General features: G+C 47.2%; 1 protein-coding gene across 2 annotated transcripts in view; it reads left to right on the top strand.

Moving 5' to 3' along the window:
- CLIC5 (chloride intracellular channel 5) overlaps positions 1-20,118 on the top strand; it is a 158,731-nt gene that overhangs the window by 108,947 nt on the left and 29,666 nt on the right. For both annotated transcript variants that reach the window (XM_068558471.1, XM_068558472.1), the window contains exons 2-4: positions 959-1,068; positions 5,229-5,354; positions 13,614-13,720. In XM_068558471.1, the coding sequence (XP_068414572.1) occupies positions 959-1,068; positions 5,229-5,354; positions 13,614-13,720 (343 nt within the window). The remainder of the gene's footprint in view (positions 1-958; positions 1,069-5,228; positions 5,355-13,613; positions 13,721-20,118) is intronic.

Genomic DNA, 20,118 nt, shown 5'->3' with positions numbered 1-20,118 from the left:
CTGCAGCCTACTCAGAGGTAAAGATAGACCTGCCTTTCAGGAAAAAAAAAAAAAAAATCTGCTGTTTTGAGGAGGGTACTGAGAAGGAGAAATGTGGGGAGCAGAAGTGTGGAGGTTCTCAATAATGCTATCTGTCATGGTTTTCTATGTGTTCCCATCTCATCCCCCAGCCCACCCCACAGGAGGCCATAAGCTCCCGATTAAATACAGTTTTGAATCCCCTGTGTAATTTCTTCCAGTGCCTTGTACATGGTCAATACGTATCCGTTGAGCAAAAGGATAATTTAACAAATGAATGGTTTATTGACACTAGGTCAAGTAGTAGTCAGAACTAAGTGGGACATTGATTCAAGTCTTGAGCCTGCTGACAAGATAGAAAGAGATAGGGTCAAAATCTGAGGATCTGTACTCATGACATCTTCACGGAGCAAGGACCAAAGGGTAGAAGATAAACTACAGAGGAACATACTTTGCCGAGGTATAACCAAAGGAAAGCATTTCCTTTGGTTATAAATAGTTAGAACTGTCCTCAGAATGGACTGATTTGAGAGATACACATTGCTGGTGAGTGGAGATATTCAAGCATAGACGAGATGATTACTCGGGAGTAGAGAAGTTGGTCCGACATCATTTGTGTTAGACTATGCGATGCTGAAGGTCTCTTTTTACCCTGAGATGCAAGGGTTCAATGGTTTCAGAAAGCTATGACTCTCCATAATCACCATGCTGGAAACTCACATTCAGTTCCGCACGTGTACATTGAGCCCTCACCCTGTGCCAGGTGTCACCTTGCATAAACATTCGGAAGACAAGGATAAATCTTAGAGGGCAACTTTAAAGGAAGGCTGGGGCATGGACTTTCAGTTCTGCTCAGACTGGGCTCTGGCTGTTATAATCCTATATCCCTTCTTGCTAATGTGCACAAGCTAACTCAGGACTCTGGTGCTTTTCTTTCTAGGCTGGAATCGATGGGGAAAGCATCGGCAACTGTCCCTTCTCTCAGCGCCTCTTCATGATCCTCTGGCTGAAAGGAGTTGTGTTCAATGTCACCACAGTGGATCTGAAAAGGTAAAGGATGCTGCATTCATGAGTGATATGTTTCTCTGCAGGGAGAGACGCTCTTCCATGAGGGAGGGCGAAAACCTCGAGGCTCCCAGCAGCCTCCTGCTTGCACCTTGTTGGCCAGACCCCTAGTTACAAAGGAGGCTGCAAAAGCCAGCAACACCCTTGGAACAGAGCAAGTCCCAATCAGCAAGGAAGAAGGAGGGAATGGACAATGGGTATCTCGCCTGAGAGTGTCTGGCACAGAGATGGGCACGGCATCTAAAAATCTGGGAGTGAGCCATTCTGGTCCTACTAGTGCCCGCAACCTAGGTGACCCCAGCCGGACTTCAGGTGCGAGAGGTTGAGTTTCCAAGGAGTTGGGATCCAGACCATTTCTCCCACTATGTTCCTATCTTTAGAACTCCTTAGTGTGAGAGCTCTGGATTAGAGACTGGGATGGAGAGTTACCAGTGTTCTGCTTTTAAAGTGCAGTTTTAATGGCCGTTAAAAATACGGGCATTGTTCACCATCACAAGCTGCACTGTTTCCATCTTTCTTCTCTTTCCTCTCCTCCGCCTGTCCTTTAAATGCGGACTGGCTCAGGCTCACTCCCTGGGTATTTATCACCTGCCACAGCTTTCCCCCAGTGAGCTTGGCATACTCTCCCTGTCACCTTTATGTCAATTATTCCATACCCAGAACCCTGCTCTCTTCTAGATATTTCCACTTGCATTTTCTGTTATCACTTTAAAATCTGTGTGTCAAAAATTGTACCTTCATTTTCCCTTTGAATTGGGGTCCCCTCCTGAATTCCTTTGTTCTTCCATTTTTCTAGGCACTGAAACATTTCCAGCTCCCTTCCCTTGCCACCCCCATTATCCGTCAGTCGCCAAGCCCAGGGCATTCTCTCACCGTGCTGTCTCTTACGTCCAGGCTCCCTTGTCCATTCCCAAAGCCCACACATGGTGTGGGTCCCACCACTGGCAGCTGGACTGTTTCTCTGTTCTTCAAACTGGTCTTCATCCTTCTGGTTTCTCTCTGTCTCTCTCTGATCCATCCTTTATATTTTCATAAGGATATTCTTCCTAAAATAATCCTTTAATCATGTGGCTCTCCTTACTCAGAAAACCTCCTGACATTTCCCATTGCCTGCAGCATAAATGCATCTGCAGCCCTCCTTTGTCTTTGCCTTGGTTCTTCCCAACATTGTCTCCCAGGACCTATCTGCCTCTGGCAGGCTGGACCACCTTCTGCTGCCCTTGTCCGTCTGGCCTCCAGCCGTTGCCTGGGATGCTTCCTCTGTCTCACAGAGGCTCTCTGTTTTTCCTGAATGGAGAGATGGTGCCCAGCCGCCAGAAGCAACCCCCTCCCCTGGGAAGCATCCCCCTCCCACCCTACCACTCTCAGGCAAATCTATCACTCAGCCTCCCTCCAGACTCACCCAGCATCTATGGTCCATTTTGCATCTCACCAATTTACGATATCTACAATCCTGATGCTTTACAACTAGCGTGTGCTTTCCCATAAAAAATCACATAAAGTGTAACCCTGTGAAGGAGATCTTATTTCTTCGTTCTATATGAGGAAACCAAGACAGACGCATTTAAATGACTTGTCCAAGGTGCCCACCTGGAATTGGAGGGGCTGCCACTAAAAACCCGATCTTCTTGGTTCAAATGCCACGCTCTTCAGGACACATCAGTTATGAAATTTGTTTTGTCATTCGCATCAGACCTTCAATTCCTCAAGGGCAAGTCAAGATCATGTTTTAAGTTTCTTTTGTATCTGCCATAGCAGCCAATTCATTCATTCGAGACCCTGACTAATTTCTGTCAAATGAATGAAAACACACACAAAATGCAGATATTGTCTGTGACAACTACAGAGAGCAGACTTGCATACAGTTGGAAAGATTGGCTTCCTTCAGTGGAGAATAGGAGGTCTTTGGAGTATCATCTGTGAAAGTAGACTAGTATTTGGCTGGGGATCAGAATGGGAGAGGGAGCCACCCCAGCATTCCTTAGGTCCTTACAAGGCTCTTTCCTAGCTGTTGTCACATCCGATCCTGCCAACACCCTTTCAAGTGGGCCAGGCAAGTATCACGACTCCAGTTTTATAGATAAGGAGAATTTCTTACTGGAAAAAAAGTTAATATATATATGTATGTATATGAATTAAGTAATTTTTTAAATGTATGATACAGTGAAGTTTAGCAATTCCTAATAAAACTAATTTCTTATCCTGGCACCACTGTGTATTGGTGGAGTGACCTCAAACCTTCTCTTTTCTGAGCCCGTTGCCTTACCTGTACAATGGGGATAAAAGTTATGCCTTGGGCTTCCCCGGTGGCGCAGTGGTTGAGAATCTGCCTGCCAATGCAGGGGACACGGGTTCGAGCCCTGGTCTGGGAAGATCCCACATGCCGTGGAGCAACTAGGCCCGTGAGCCACAACTACTGAGCCTGCGCGTCTGGAGCCTGTGCTCCGCAACAAGAGAGGCCGCGATAGTGAGAGGCCCGTGCACCATGATGAAGAGTGGCCCCTGCTTGCCACAACTAGAGAAAGCCCTCGCACAGAAACGAAGACCCAACACAGCCAAAAATAAATTAAGTAAATAAATAAATAATAAATTAAAAATGCATATTCTTAGAAAAAAAAAAGTTATGCCTTGTTTCTAGAGTTATTGTGAGGATCTGATGAGGCAGGCCATGGACCACTTGCATTGTGTTGTGCTGGCTTCTAGCAAGAGCACCACACATGTTGGCTCTTCTTAGCATTGTCCTGCCCTCATGGAGCTGGCAATCCAGGCAGGGAAGGAGAACTGATATACATTAAATAATCTGTAAGTTAGACTTGGCAATATGTAATTAAGTTCTAATTACATAATTTCGTAACTACTGAAGAGGGTCAACAAAGAGAGGGGGCCACTCCTGACCAGTGTCCATTGGCAACGTCAGCTGGGCTACAGCGGTCAGGGCAGTACTTCCCAAGGATGCCAGACTCCAGAGGCCACTGTTCTCTTGAGTCCTAGAAAAAAAAAATCATCCTTAATAATTTCTGGATCTTTAAGCCACAGAGAAGTCATTGCTGAAAAATAAAATCAGTATAGATTTTCCCTCCCTGCTGAGAACCCAAGCATTGCTGCCTTAGGTGAGCTTTCAAAAACAGGAGGAGAAGGTAAAGAATGTCTGAAAGGAAGAACACTCACAAAGTAAACACAGGGACTAAGGAAATTAGATTTTAGAAATGCTTTCAGTGTCAATTGTCTGAGGAGTTCCAAGTGCCACAGAAGGCAGCTGGAGAGTGTGCGTGTTGGGCAAGGACGTGGGAGGGGCACCTTAATTGAAATTCTTCTCTTCCCCTCCCAAGCTGATTAAGCCAGGAATGTGTTTCATTACAGACTCCTTTTCCCTGTTGTTTACTCCTTTTCGGTTCCTCCATCTAATGTTTTCCACGCTTGCCTCCCACAAGGAGTGTGGCATTGTCAGAGAGAGCGTTTGGGGTGACTCTGGTGTTCCAGCCCTGCCCGGGGAAGTTTCCATCATTATTTCTCCTCTTCCTCCCTCTGTCTTCTGTGCAGCCTTCTCCCTGCCCACTTCCCTCCATCCATTCGCCAGCCCTTCTTCCCCTCGCTTTGCTCCATCTCTGCACCTCTATTCTGACCGGCTGTGGGGAGCCCAGAAGCTCACCCTTGGACGTGAATAGGGACCCATGTCAAACACAAGGTCACTTCCTTCCCATTGCGCAAACCTTAGAGTACAGAGAAGATCGTTCTTAGTGTAAAAGCTCGTTCTTAGTGTAAAAGCGTGACTGAATTCATGAATATTTAAAGTTTGGGATTCTGCCTCGTGCATTTTTGTAAAGCTAATGGGTGAAGGACCTTTTGAAAGCAAAGCCCAACTTCCCCCCTGGGTATCGGAAGCTTGGTTTTAGCTTAGATATTCACCTGTGATCACACTGCTTTTTCAAAGTCCATCCCGACTTGCTCCTCTCTCATTGAATTCCACTGGTCGGATATCTTGTGTCACACCACATCCTTCCAGAATCTCTCCAACCTCCTCTGCCCTACACCCCACACCGGGCCTGTTTTTGCTGACAGGCATCTAGTGGACAGTGCACCCTGGGCTTCCCTGTCCGTGAAGCGTCCTGGTATAAGCCACCCCCTGAACATTGCTCTCTCTGCAGAAAGCCAGCCGACCTGCACAACCTCGCCCCTGGCACCCATCCGCCCTTCCTGACCTTCAACGGGGACGTGAAGACGGACGTCAATAAGATCGAGGAGTTCCTGGAGGAGACTTTGACCCCCGAAAAGTAATGAGCTGCTTGTTTCTGGAGCTAATGACAGGGAGGGGGTCCTTGTGCTTTTCTAGATCTTGGGGGAGATTTCCAAAGGAGCCTTATCAATCCAGAGCCCAGGACCCTCCTTGCAAAGAGAGAGTCCCACATGGCCCTCCCCACCCCCAAAGGGATGCCAGTCTCAAACCTGCTTCACAAAGTCCAACCCCAAGAGCTGATGCCCCTTAACGCCAGGTCCCTCTGCCTGAGTGAAAGCAAAGGCTCCCTCATTGCTGAACGAGAGCTGAAAGGCTGACGAAGTGAAAAGTCAGCCAGGAGAGAGGTAATCCCATGACTTAAAACCACACCAAGGTATGAATAAGAGTCATAAATCTGACTCTGTCAGGTCAGAGCCCATAATTAAACATGAAAAACACGGACTGAAAGCAGTTCCTCTTCTGAAAACAAGCTCAGGGAGAGGAGAGACCAGAGGGTTCTTGTCCGGTAGATAAGCTGCTCCTGATGGGAAAAAGGAGTGAAGAGAAGAGAGGTGAATTCTAAAAGCTGCTGGAAACTAGATTTGTTCATTGTACTCTACTGAAATCAGGGATTCAAACAATCACCTTTTTAAAAAAAACTGGAACAATAATATTACATATAGAGTAAGGTGTGCACGGACTTTATCCTGTAGGATAGTCACTGAAAAGCTTTAAGCAAAAGTGTTGGAGAATCAGTTTTCAGGCTTACTTTGGGGGATGCGGGAAGATGGGGAGGGCAGAGGAGGGAAAGCTCCTAGAAATCAACTAGGAGGAGCCAACTGGTGACATTCCGAGTAAGACAGACTGGAGGCCTGGGCTAAGGCAGTGACAGTGAAATGGGGGGAGAGGGGTAGGAAGGACTTTAGGACATGCTTAGTAGGTAAAATAAGTGGGATTGACTATAAAAATGACCATCTTGCATTTATTTTAAAGTTTTATTTTTTTTATTTTTTATTTTTTAAAATTTATTTATTTTATTTATTTATTTTTGGCTGCGTTGGGTCTTCGCTGCGGTGAGTGGCCTTCTCTTTGTGGTGGCTTCTCTTGTTGCAGAGCACGGGCTCTAGACATGTGGGCTTCAGTAGTTGTGTCATGCAGGCTCAGTAGTTGTGGCTTGCTGGCTCTAGAGCACAGGCTCAGTAATTGTGGCGCATGGGCTTAGTTGCTCCGCGGCATGTGGGATCTTCCCGGACCAGGGATCGAACCTGTGTCCCCTGCATTGGCAGGCGGATTCTCAACCACTGCGCCACCAGGGAAGCCCAGAAGTTTTATTTTTTAATTGATATTTATATAGCCCTCACTTAGTGGGCCCTTAAATGTAGGTGCTATCATTACCCTAATTTGATAGCTGGGGAAACTGAGGATTGGAGAGGTTAAGGAACTTGCCCAAGGTCACACATCTAGCAAATCACTGTTAAATCAGAACTCCCAGTCGTGATCTATGATAGCTGGGGAAACTGAGGATTGGAGAGGTTAAGGAACTTGCCCAAGGTCACACATCTAGCAAATCACTGTTAAATCAGAACTCCCAGTCGTGATCTAATTAAGCCTCAACCATTTATACATTCTTCCTAAAAATGTATTCTCAGTCATCCTAAACATTAGGACAGTTTATCTCCATACTGAGTGTGGAAAATTGCCTCAAGTCCAATAGACTTTAAAATAAATGCATTGATTAAATCAGCTGGGCAGCCCCACCCGCAACACCAGGCCAGCCACTTTGCTGAAAAGACCCCCAGGGGGCTCAGGCTCCTTCTTCCTCCCTTGGGACTTAACCTCATTGCTGGCTCTGGTTTGAAATCCAACAACAGAAAATGAATGCTGTTTTCAATAACTAAATAGAGTTTGGACTTTGCCTGGGAGATCCAGAGGGAAAAGTCCACGATGAAGTTAACATTTTCCCTTCTAGAAGTAATACCCGCACGGACGCAGGAGTCCTTGCTTCCATCAAGGCCAGCAGGGAATGGGAAACTGAAACAATGCGGAGGATGGATAGCCAGCCTGGTGGGTGGAGGCGTGCAGGGTTGGGCTGGGCTGGGCCTGGAGGCCTGGGGTCCACTCCTGGATCTGCCACTGATGCACTGTGACCCCTCGAACCAGTCCCTTTCTTGCTCTCGGCCTCCATTCCCTCCCTTGTGAAAGGATGACCCTTCACGGCCATCTTAGCCAGGCTCCCTCAATCCTCGTCCAGCGGTGCCTTTGGGGGGCTGTTTCTCTAACTCAGGGCTCTCTAATCTACATCCCCAACAGGACCAAGGGGGCCCATGAGACCCCCTGCCCCCGCCGGAATTGTATGCCCATGTGTACAGGTAGATTCTTCCAGAGGAGGGCCATCATCAGATTCTGGAAAATTTCCATGATCCGAATCAGGCTAAGCTGTGCAGGACATAGACGCTGCCTCTTCACTTCTCTCTCCACCTGTCCTGAGCTCTGCTTCATCTGGTCCAGGTCCCTCTGGACTGCAGTGTGTGTAGGAGGTTTTACTAAGTGCATTCCTGATGTGTCAGTGACCCTACGGTCCGCCACGCCCCGGTAGCAGAACCTCAAAACTCTTAAAATGCACAACTCCAGAAGGACACCAAGGTGGGCCCCTAGTGATGAGACCATCAACCATTGCAGAGCCCCCAGGAGTGTCCTTTAGATGCCTTTGTATGGATCAGACTGGGGCAGGTGCCATAATTACCTCCCAGGAAATGTCAGCAAACCTGTGCTTCAGCCCTGCAAAGGCTCTTCTGCCCACAGCAAAGCCACCCACCTCGGCTGGCTTCCCACCAACTCTAGCTGGGAGGTCGGTCAGGTGGCCCATGTCCAGAGGCCCCAGGAGGAGGGCAGCCTGGCCTTCTGGTCCTCTAGGGGGCAGCAAAACCCCCGTTTCTGTTCCACAAACGCTGGTCGGCATGTGTTTCTCATCACACTGCTGTTTGTAAAAGCTGCCAGAGAGCCAAGAAATTGTGGGAGCCTTTTTCCCCTTAGCTTTATTTTTTAAAGGAAAAAACCCACATACAAACACTCCAGCAATCTTTTTAAAAGATCACATTTGGTTCCACAAAGCATTTGGTGTCAAAGTGAGGAATCCAGGAAGTCTCTAAGAAGTTTCCAAATGAGACGAACTTCCATCCTTCTCCTTAGACTGACCCAGTTAATGCTCCACAGGGAAGCGTCGGGAGTATTGTTGACATGCTGCCTTTACCTTTCATCCTCATCCTGTGGAATGGCCGGAGTTAATGGGATCCAGAAGTGAGAGTCAGGAGACCAAAGTCCGGCCACCTTTCTACACAGTGCTTGTTGTATGAACTTGGCCAAGCCTCGCGCCCTCTCAGACCCTCCCCATTCCCTCATCTCTGAAACTACATAGTCTCTAAGATGCCTTTCAGCAGAAAGTCTATGCTTCCACAAATTTTTCAAAGTGCTTTCCCAGAGCTGGTTGCGGTTTGAAATAAACAGTGATAAAAATTCAGGGGAGTGAACGGATAGAGTCTAGTTACATGTCTTGTCATTTAGTCAGTCAACTATCACGTGAGTATTAACAGTGTTCAGAGCCATACCAGAATTGGAAGACACTTTGAATTCATTATTTTAAGAAGTGTTTATGGATATCTCACGATAGTAAAAATCACAAAGTTTCTTCTGATCCTCTGGGAGGTGGAGAAGCAGCCTCAGTACCAAGGACAGGATGGCATTGTGGCTGAAAGTACAGTAAGTCCCCTACATATGGATGAGTTCTGTTCTGAGAGCCTGTTCCTAAGTCCAATTTGTTTATAAGTCCAACAAAGTTAGCCTAGGTACCCAACTAACACAATCAGCTATATAGTACTGTACTGTAATGGGTTTATAGTACTTTCCACACAAATAATACGTAAAAAAACAAACAAACACAAAAAATAAAGAAAACATTTTTAATCTTACAGTACAGTACCTTGAAAAGTACAGTAGTACAGTACAATAGCTGGTGCTTCTTAGCGGTACCAGCTACATCACTGCTGCTTTTACGCTTGCTTCCAGACATCCGCGGCTTGAAATAAAGATACTGTACTACTGTACTCTCTACAATACTATACAGTAAAGTACACAAAAGCACAACCACTTGTAGAGGATGCATGCACGTGACAATGTATGCCAGACATGTGAACTAACTTACGTGATTGGACATGCGAATGCACGTTTGCATCTTTGAAAGTTTACAGCTTGAAGCTTCGTATATGTAGGGGACTTACTGTATGGGCTTTGGAGTCCGAATGCCTTGGGTTCTAATCTGAACCACCAGGTTGTGCTACACCGAAGTAACAAATTGACCACAAAATCTCAGTAGCTTAACAGAATACAGGTTTATTTCTCACTCATGCAGAGTCTGAGTGGGTAGTGTGGCCCTCTTCCATTTTGTAGCTTTTGAAATACATTTCTTCCAAGACTCCTTCAGCAGGGAAAGAGGGAGGAGAAGGAGCATGCAAAATATTTTTAAAGCCCAGGGTTATGAGTGGTTACATCACTTCTCCTCCCATACTATTGGTCAGAATCCAGTCACGTGACCCCAACCTATCTGAGAGGGAGGAGCTGGGAAATGCAGAGAGGCACATGGATATTTAATGAGCATGTGTGGTCTCTGCTGCAGATAAATTACTCATTCCGTCTCTGATCTTTAATTCTCACATCTATAAACTGATGACCGTCATGTTGATCTCGAGGGACTATTATTGAAGATGATACTGCTTAACCTAGTGCCTGACATAGAGTCAGAGCTCATTATGTGGCAGCTTGAAGAGCTAGAGCGGTCAGTGCCTCTTTTGTGACCGTCTCCCAGGTGTAATCATAAAAACAACTGGTGAGCTTAGGTCTTAAATCCACAGATCCCAGTGGTTGTCTTTTTTATGAATAAGCCAGACCCCATCCACCTCGAAGGATCATTTGTTTAAGTAGCAGGGACAAGTCAAGGCAAGCACACAGTTCAGGAGCAGAAAAGTCAGAAGCATTAATCTGCTTCTCCAGTGAGGGTTTGGTGAGGTGAGGAAGCAGGAATAACAGAGGAGGGAGAGAGGGGACATCCTTCCACTTTTCAGCTTATTTGAAAACGGAGGGTCAACACTCAGGCTGCCAGAAGAGCCCCTGGAATCAGCAGAGGTCACCCCATGAGGACAAGATGACTGTTTCTCTTTTTCTCTAGTGTATCCCCAATGCCAGGGACAGGGCTTGGCCCCTGGTAGGTGCTTACTGCATGTTGGTTTAGTTGCATGGAGTCCTTTTGTTCAGGGGCGTGGTGGCCTATGGTTAGTCAGTGAGACGTCTTTTGGGACTCTAAGCCAATCAGAGCATTTCCATCTGCAATCATATCTTATTTTTTTTTGCTACTATTTACAAAAAAAAATTGTTTTGATGAGTGGCCAACTGTTTTACTTCCCAGAATGAAGCTTAAGTGCATATCTAAAATGAATGCATTTGAAATAAGATATCTTAAAAACAGAGTGGGGAGAAATTTTCATTATTGAGAGCAGGGGTTGGCCAACTTTCCTGGAAAGAGCCAGGGAGCATTTTTGACTTTGTGGCCGTATAGTCTTAGTAGAGTAAAAGCAGCCATAGACAACATGTAAGTAAATGGATGTGGCTGTGTTTTATTTGAGAATGCTGAAATTTGAATTTCATATTATTTTCACATGTCACAAAATAATACACTTCTTTTGATTTTTTTCAATTATTTAAAAGTATACAAAGTATTCTTAGCTCATGGGAGGTACATAAACAAATGTTGAGCTGCATTTGGCCCATAGGCCATCATTTGCTCACCCTTGAGTGAGAGAAATTGCCCATCTCTTTGATTGTCACCAGATGACATCACAATCTTATTTCAAAGATGTTTCTATAAATGAAGCACTATTTGTTAGCCTTTTAGAGAAACAAAATGTACCCTGGAACCCACTTATTTGCATATTTAAAATGCAGTGTAAATATGGAGCTAAAACAAAAGCACTTAACATCCTGTACAGTAGCTGCCCCAAATCTAGTTACCAAACTCTGTAAGATTAATATTTGAAGACACACTTCCCACAAGGACAGTCTTCAAGTGGGACATTATGCTATAAAGTCAAATCTCAATGAATCATAGTGCTTAGAAAACAGGACGGCACTCGCATGGTCTCCCTGAACACATGGCCCTTGTTTGCCTGTCTTGGATTTGCTACCACCCAATCATGTTTGGCCCACACTGGCCATGAAGAAATGGTCAGATTAGTGGAAGTCTGATCAAATGATGGCATACATTAAAAAAACCCCAACAAACCCAAAGGAAAAATGCATTATCTAGGCCCTTCTCTCTTTACGTTATTACCTTATCAAGCAAAAACAAGGAGCACTTGGTATACATTAAAATAATTTAAGGCATTTCATTTTAAGAGCATGCCAGATTCTATGTGAGAAAGCCAAAATAGGGATGGATGATCCTAAATTCCCTTGTCTTGGAAGATTAACCTAGCATCCTGCAGGAACGATTGCTTTGTACCCCAAGTCAGAGCAGATGAACTGATGATTCCCAGGGTATTCAGGAAACTATGTGTGCAGAACCTGTGCAGAGCGCCCCCTCCTGGTGGTTTAGGGGAGTTCCTCCGTGGTGCTCAGCCCAGCTCCAGGGGGTGTTTGGGAGCTTGGAGGGTAAACAGCAGAGTCGGTGAGAGGCCACAAGACACGGAACTTAAGAACTGGGCTTCCAGAGTGAAGCTGCCTGGGTTGGGCTCCTGGGTCTGCCACCTGGCCACGTGAACTTAGACGAATTGCTTAGCTTCTCTGTGTCTCGTTTGTCTTCTGTGGGAAATGAGGCTAATGACAATACCAATGAAATTGTGAGGAGTAAATGATGAAACTGTGAAGGGGTTAGAGCAGTGTCTGGCACGTAGTGGACACAGTACAAGCTAGCTTTTGCTGATATTGGAGAAGTGATGGATGTGATGGCGTGGGAGGATCACTGCTTCAGCGCCCCAAAACTGGGTTCTCAGGGTCCCTCCACTATTTATTACCCATGAGCCCTCAAATAGCCATTTAACCTCTCTGGTCTCCAGTCGCTTCCCCATAAAATGAGGACGATAATGCCTCTGTATCTGACTCTCGGCAGAGGGCTGGACCCAGTGACTTTCCGTGGACTCGTCCAATGGCAGTATCTGAAATTTAACAGCCACCTAATGTGGCCCAAGAGTGGGCGGTCCTAGCTAATGGTCAGTGGAGAAGCCAAAAAATGAAAGAACACAAATACTTGTTACAGGCATTTTGGTTCAAGTTATTTAAAACATTAAACCAAAAAAAAAAGGATTTTGCATTTTAAACATAAAGTAGCCAAATAGTTCGCAGCCCACACTATTCACCCAGAGATCACAAAGGTCCACATACTTGGTGATAATGATGACCAAGCAATTGTCCCCCGTCTCCTCCCACCCTTGCCTGGCCATCCATGTAAAATGTTTGTGAAATAATATTTTTTGAAAATTAGAATGGCTTGTTTTGATGGTGCCAGTGGGGTCAAAGCAAGTTTGCCTCGTTTGGTCTCAAGGCCAGTAGGAAAGATCCCTAACCCCAGTTTGCCTCTTATAGTCTTCTGGCTTCAAAATGAAAGAATACGTGAGGGAGAGGCGCTGGGTCATTGCAAATATATCTCCACGCCTGGAAAGAAAACAATTGTAAATGCTCATCCCACTGACGTAGCCTGGTAGTTTCTGCATCTTATTCCTGCACACAAATAAGAAGAATATTTCAGAAGAGGACCATGGGTAGCATTCCTTTCAAGAGATGATTTCAAGGCCTCAGTGCCAAGGTGCCTAGCACCTCCTTGCCCCCAGAATTAGCTCCATGCAGCTAGGATTATAATCGCAGGCCTGGCAGTGGATAGTTATTTTAACATGGGTTGGGGAAAAGTCTGGGACCCCACCTGATGCAGAGGCGAACTCATTCAGAATTTTGACTAAGGCCTGGGCATTGCTGCATCATTATTGGTGGTCCCAGGAAGAGAATACACCCTGGACCCTCTGAGTGGTGCTCTGGTTCTCTGCCCACAGACTGCGTTCCTAGGCAGTTCTCCACACCTCACTGGACTCTAGTTTCCTCTATCATTGAACTAGAGATGCAAGTGCCCACCCTCCCTAGAGGATGGGTTGGAAAAACCCCAAAAGATTTGTAGATCCTGCTAGAAACAAGAGTGTTGTCATCGTGAGGTGATGGGACGGGGCTCTCCCTTAAAGGACCTCCGAGTTCTCACTGACCCTAGAACACTGATCTTGCATTCCAGGTACCCCAGACTGGCTGCGAAGCACCGGGAATCCAACACAGCGGGCATCGACATCTTCTCCAAGTTCTCCGCCTACATCAAAAACACAAAGCAGCAGAGCAACGCTGGTAAGTGATTCCCTTCTACCCAGAGCCCCTGGTGGCACTGTCCCCTGCCCAGGGCATCTTCAGACACTCAGTCCAGAGAAGCACCTGGAATCAGTGCTTTTATTCACTCACCCTGAGGCCCCCTTGATGCAGGAGAGTGGGTAGTAGATCTTGCTTTCTGGCCAGTGCAGGAGAAACGGCCAGTGAGCCTTATTGTGGCATTGGAAGAGGGATGCAGTTGTGTTCTGAGCCTGCCTTAGTGCACATCATGATACACTGCACACAGGGTCCTGCCTCGGCCGTACTACTGTCTGTTTGTCCCCAGTTCATGACCCTGCTGCGCTCACAGGAAGTCCTGTTTGGAACAACACATTGCAGCTTCCTTCTGGTCCCTGAAAGACTTCTCAGGGGGTTGACCAGAGCCCGTGGTGGGACAGGGCAGTCACCATGGTGGTACATGCTCAAGGTAGAGCCCGGCCCTCTGCATTCCCCCCCCACGGCAAGTGCAGAGGTGCTGGGAAGCCTCTTCTCCAAGCCTGGCTCATCCTCTGCCCGGCCTTTAATTTCTAGCATTGGCCATAGAACTCAGACTTGGTTCTCTTGTGGTGCCTCTCAGAGGGGTTTGAGCTCCTCATTTAAGCTGCAATTTTAGTCCCTCATTTGACTTGGTCCTTTAGGCATGAGCTGAAGCAATTTGAATAGAACTGTCACATTGAGCATGTGTAACTTCAGAACAGTGTTAGTTCCTGTGAGGAGAAGGAAGAGGGATGAGGAAGTTTGCTTGCCCTCCAAGTAGGAGGATGGAGGCCAGTGCTGAGCCAGGCAGAGCAAGGGCATCACGAAAACTTCGTGAATGAGTGAGTGAATGAATGGTGATTGGTTGAACGGCACTTCTTGAGTCTTCACGAATGAACAAGGAACTGAATGTCTATCAGATGAACACACAATGGATCCTGAAACAAGGTGGTCCATTTGTTTGGACCACCTTGGTGCTAACTGCTCCAGGAGCTCAGAAGAGAAAGGCATCTCTTTGGACCAAAGTGACCAGGAAAGGCAGCCAGGATGAACTTTTGGCAGGAACAGTGGTGTGGTGGGAAGTAAATGATTCAGTAACAGCTGCTGTGGACCTGGATTGTGCCAGGCACAGAACTAGATTCTAGAAAAAGACACCCAGTCTTCAAGGCCTGACTGGTACAGAAGAAAAAGCTTAAGTTCACAAAAATAACAAGACAAGAGGTAAATGGTGGCTTCATCAAAGGGAGTCTGAAGAGCTGAATAGCTGCCCTATGAGAGGAGGAAAGAGTAGCCCTATGAGAGGAGGAAAGAGTATCTGCCAAAGGGGTTCAAGAGTAGGAAGGATTCACCTTTGGGTCATTTGAGAAAATTTCCTGAAGCGGTTTCAACTGGGTGGTAAAGATCCAGGGAGAGTCAGTCGGCTGGGAACATAGGATGGAAGACGTGGGGAGGGTGAGAAAACTCCAGTGACAGAGACCAGGAGAAGCATCTGGAGTCTGCAGTGCCAGCTGGGGGACTGGATTTTATCCTGTGGGCAAGGCAGTCATTAGAGGTGCGTGAAGAGGCACTACAGGGAGAGTGGCCTTTTAGGGACAAGAAGAAGGAGAAGCATGAGGGAAATCTTTTAAATTTACTCAGTGCTTTTGCTTCATTGCTGTTGGCAGCCTGTGGTGTGTTGAGTCTGTATCCACCTGGGACCTCAGAGTGTGACCTTGTTTGGAAATAGAGTCTTTGCAGATGTCATTAGGTAACGGTCTCGAGATGAGATGATACTGGTTTAGTGTGCTCCCTAAATCCAATGACTGGTGTCCTTAGAAGAAGAAAAGTGGACACACAGGGATGGGGGTGGGGGCATGTGAAGACAGAGCAGGGATTACAGTGCTGCAGCCACAAGCCAAGGGCCGCTTGGGGCCACCAGAAGCTGAAAGAGGCAAGGAAGCATCCCCCCAGAGCCTTGGGAGGGTACGTAGCCCTGTGACGCCTTGATTTGGATTTCTGGTCTCCAGAACTGGGAGAGGAGAGATTTCTGTTGTTTTAAGCCACCCGGTTTGTGGTCCTTTGTGGTGGCAGCCCTAGGTGGCTAATGCAGCCCTCACAGCCATCGATCGTGTGAAAGGCAACCCCTGCCCTTGCCCTGCTGCAGACACAGAAGCAATGGGACGACAGTGGCTTGTCCTCGCCCCCAGGGGCTAAGCTGGCTCTCAACTCCAGTTTTCAGATTCCACATCCAGGGTCCTTTCAGCCGCAAATATCTTCCTTCGTAGTCATTGAAGCGCCAGCAGAAAGATTGTCTTAGCCGAGCCTTCCAGACTTCTCAGGTTGTGAGTGGTATTTACATATGAGCCGTATTTACGGTTCTCCTGCCCCCAAAGCCAAAGCAACCACTGAACATCATGTATCAGTCTCTCATAAACTGAACACTCTGCAATTTTCATTGTTTCCGCTTCTTCTGTTTCCCCCTGTTTTTCTCTGTGATGGGTTTTGCGCTTGTGACTCCTTCTCCCCTAAAACTCATCTGCACATTTCAACGTGCCAGTGTTTCTCTTGTCCCCAGTTGCCTGTCCCCCAGATCACGGTCCTCTGTGCTGTTCTCTCCCGCCTTTTAACAAGACACCAAGTTCTTCCTTCAGTGTGACTATAGCTCCCCCTCCCGCCCCCTTCGCTTTTCTTCCCGAAGCCCGCACCCTCAGTCATGGTCAGCTGGTCAGCTGGCTCCGCAAGTCCTTAGGCTCAGCCAGCCAGCACCCGGAGCTCCGGTGGGCCCGTCCTTGCACGGAGAACAGCATCCCTCTCGCGCTGGGCTTCGAGAGCTGGCACCGTGGCCCCACCCCCACCCAGCCGCCGGCCCGTGAGACCATCCACACCCTGTCTCTGCTTTGTCCGAGCTCTGTACTCACAGGTCTCTGCAACGGCATCAACATCAGCCCCCAGGCTTCCCCTGACAGCCTTCTGCATCTTCAGCTCTGTGTTTGTTTTTCCAACATCCTTTCTTCAGACTGTCCCTATTGTGTTTTCAATTTTTTTTTTTTCTCTTGAGCAGAGCCCTCCCTCCACATAATATCCCAGCACCCTCCACCCGGCCCCCCAACACACTGACTGTCTTCTTGGTCCTTTTCTGCCCTTTCAACAACAAAGCGTGAAAACACCCCACACTGTGACCTGGTTCTACATGATGGATGAATTCTCCACTCCCATGGTGGATACAGAAACCACCATTCAAAACTCCCCTGTTGTTCACAAATCCTCAAAAAAGACCCCAGCTACTGGAACCCAAGACCCCATCCTGGAGGAGCCATCCACAGCTAGCACCCAAAGGAGTTGTCCGTTAGTTAAGTACATTCAGTCATTCATTTATTCATTCAACAAACACAGATTACACGAAGTGGATCCAAGTCTGAGCTAACGTTTCAAGGGTGTTTCTTGTGTGCCAGGCACACACCGGGCTGTGTTCTGGAGTTGCCAAGATAAATGAGACAACATCATTGTCTTCGATAAACTAACCATCGACAGGGGACCATGAAACATACAAACATGCAGTTCCTGACCTGGGTTTGAATCCCAGATCTGCCACTTATAGCTGTACCACTTTGCCTGAGAGACTTCTTCTCTCTGAGCCTCCGTTTCTGCATCTGTAAAGCATACTTAGTAATGCTTTCAATTTCATCAATCTGACAAATAAGGCCATTAATAGCATCTCCAAGGTTAGTCATGCAGAGTCATTTATTTATAAGTTAATGCATGTAAATCCTTTAGCACACTGCCTGACACATCATAAATGCTCTTTAAATGTTAACTTTGATTATTACTAGAGCAAAAATGAGACACACACGAATATTGGCATCAGAAACTGCTGCTTCAGCTCTTACTTTCTGACCCCTAACCAGCACTTCCAAATCTCCCACTCATTTAGTCTCTTTTCTACGTGTTTAATTTTGTTTCCCATTTTCTTGGTGCATTTTCCTCCTCTCCAAAGTACACAGTTGCTCCCTTGGTCCATGGATGCGGAATCTGCAGATTCAGAGGGCTGACTGTCCTGTGCCACTTTATAAAAAGGACTTGAGTATCTGTGGATTTTTGATACCCGAGGGAGTTCGTGAGTGAGAAGAAGAGCTCTAGGGACGACACCCAAGGATCACCCACATCTGTGGAATCAGAAGGATCTGAGGGAGCGGAGCCAGGGAGGAAGATTAAGAAGGACTAGCAAGTGAGGAAGGGGGCAGGGGGTTGGGGGGATCGTGAAGACGAGGAAGAAAACCTTTACGAAAAAGATCGATCTATGATGTAAGACACTGCCCAGGTCATGGGACACTTTGCCTTTTGTGTTCAGCTTTCTGGACTTGTCCTCAGGCATCCTTCTCCGACTGCTTCTCTCATCTGCATCAGCCCATAACTCAGACCCTACTCAACAGGAGAGTTAGGCTGACCAGGAGCACAGGCCCTTCTCGCTTGGAACTCGGAGGTGTGCAGCGAGAGACCAAGAAACCACATGGCCCGAGGAAGGGCGTCTTGGAGATGGGAGAGAGCAGCCCTGCATTTAGATTCGGCTGCAGGAGTCCCTGCTCTGGGCCCCGCACATTCCTCTTTCAATCTTGCAAGGAAAGGTTTTGTCATTTGTTGAGTCTTGAAGGTTTATAGAGTTCTGAAGCAGACGGATGGGGGGGAGGGCTCGAGCATCATCCGTCCCACCTTTGGCATGTCCGGTAACAAGCTTGGAGTTAGCCGTGCTCAGCTCTGCCCTGCATCCTGCATCCTGCATCCTGCCTCTGCCTGGCAGAGGCCACTTTCAGCCATGCTGGTGGCCCCATCTCTAATGTCCTCCCTCTCTCTCTGCGAGTACCCATCCTGGCACTTCTCCGTTCACCTTCCTCAGAGATGCCACCATGGCACACAGACCCCAGGCGACCCAAGACCGGGCAGCAGCCCCCAGACTCAGCAGTTCCGGCTCCCCTTGCTTCCCAACCCCACAACTTGCTCAGCGCTCTGCCCGCTGGGATGTCAGTTTGGCTTCTTGGGTGTATCCCTTCCCTCGAGGGGTTTCTTTGACACCCTACTTTACCTTGTCACTCCCACTCTTCTCTGTCATCTTGCAAGAGGACCTGGGCTTTTCTCTCTGAATATCCATCTTGTATTTTGCATTTTTTACCCTCAAGCTGCTGTTTGAACAGACTCTTAAAAACCTCTGCCAAACCCCTAGGCTTTCAAGAGACTCATTTTAGCTATTTATTCGAATCCGGGCATAAATACTATATTTTACTTTCTCTTCCCCCAACCTCTCTTTTTCCTTCTGCTTCAGTGCTATCCATCCTACTGTTTTATTTCGCTTTTTGTATATACTGCAGGGTCCAGGCAGTTAACAAATGGATCTCATGTGTGTTTTTAGTTCTCTATTCTTATTCGCTATTTTTAAAGTCCTTTTTTAATTCCTCCAGCCCTATCACGTGTCCCTAGATATAGTTAATATCCCTGCCCACGGGACCATCTCATTTTTGGCTTGTGTCTCATTCTCATGTACTTTCCCTCATTTTCCATCACCGTTCCTTTATCCTTTGCACAAGCCCATGTCCACGGGGCTCTCTTCCCCTGCTAAGAGGTCTAAAAAGTCCCAAACCCCTCTGTTTGTATCTAATCCATAGATCATATGCGGCCTCGTGGCTTTTCCTTCCTACATTTGCATATTCCTTTTTCACACATCTGACACAGGCTGCGTGTACCACCTATTTCTGTGCTAAGTGGTGTTTTTCCCAATTCGGATGATTTTGGTCTTTCAACACTCCCTCGAAATTCCCTCATCTCATCCCCCCTCAAGTCTGGCTTTCTCTCTTATTTCCGCCTCTGTATGTGTCGGTCTTGGGGGCTTTCTTTCTAATTTTAAAATGTATACTCTACTTGTCCCAGAACGGCTTTATAGCCACTCACAGGAACACGTAAAGCTCTGCAAAGCAACATACCCTAGAAGGAGGTGAGAAAGAAAAACAAGGCGGGTCATAAAACGAGCTCAGGGCGAGCAAGACAGGAAAGGCAGCTCCCAGAGCCCCGTTGCTGAACGCAGACGGCAGACCACGAGACCCTGGTCAAGATGAAAGCAAACCAGCCTCCCAGGAGAATGACAAGTATTCCTGATTTGGGGCTTGAGTCGTAGTCATAGAAGAGCTATTATTGTCATCTTCTTTGTCCATTCTCTCCTGTGACTCCCCTTCCTGTTCTCCTGGAGCCCAGGCCCGCTGACTTCATGCCAGTATGACTTCTCCGTCTTCACCCCGCCCTTTGGCTGCACCCCTCCCCGCCCGTCTCCTCTTCAGCCCTCACTACACCTGAAATCCATTTTCTTCTTTTTCCTCGTCATCTTCTCTAGAGACCCATGAGACCTCCCTGCAGCCTCAGGCCTGTGTCACCAACTTTCCTGC

The sequence above is a fragment of the Eschrichtius robustus genome, chromosome 12 (assembly GCF_028021215.1).
Source record: "Eschrichtius robustus isolate mEscRob2 chromosome 12, mEscRob2.pri, whole genome shotgun sequence".
NCBI lineage: Eukaryota > Metazoa > Chordata > Mammalia > Artiodactyla > Eschrichtiidae > Eschrichtius > Eschrichtius robustus.
Note: the sequence above shows the minus strand (reverse complement) of the source record. Positions and strands in the feature narration are given on the sequence as shown.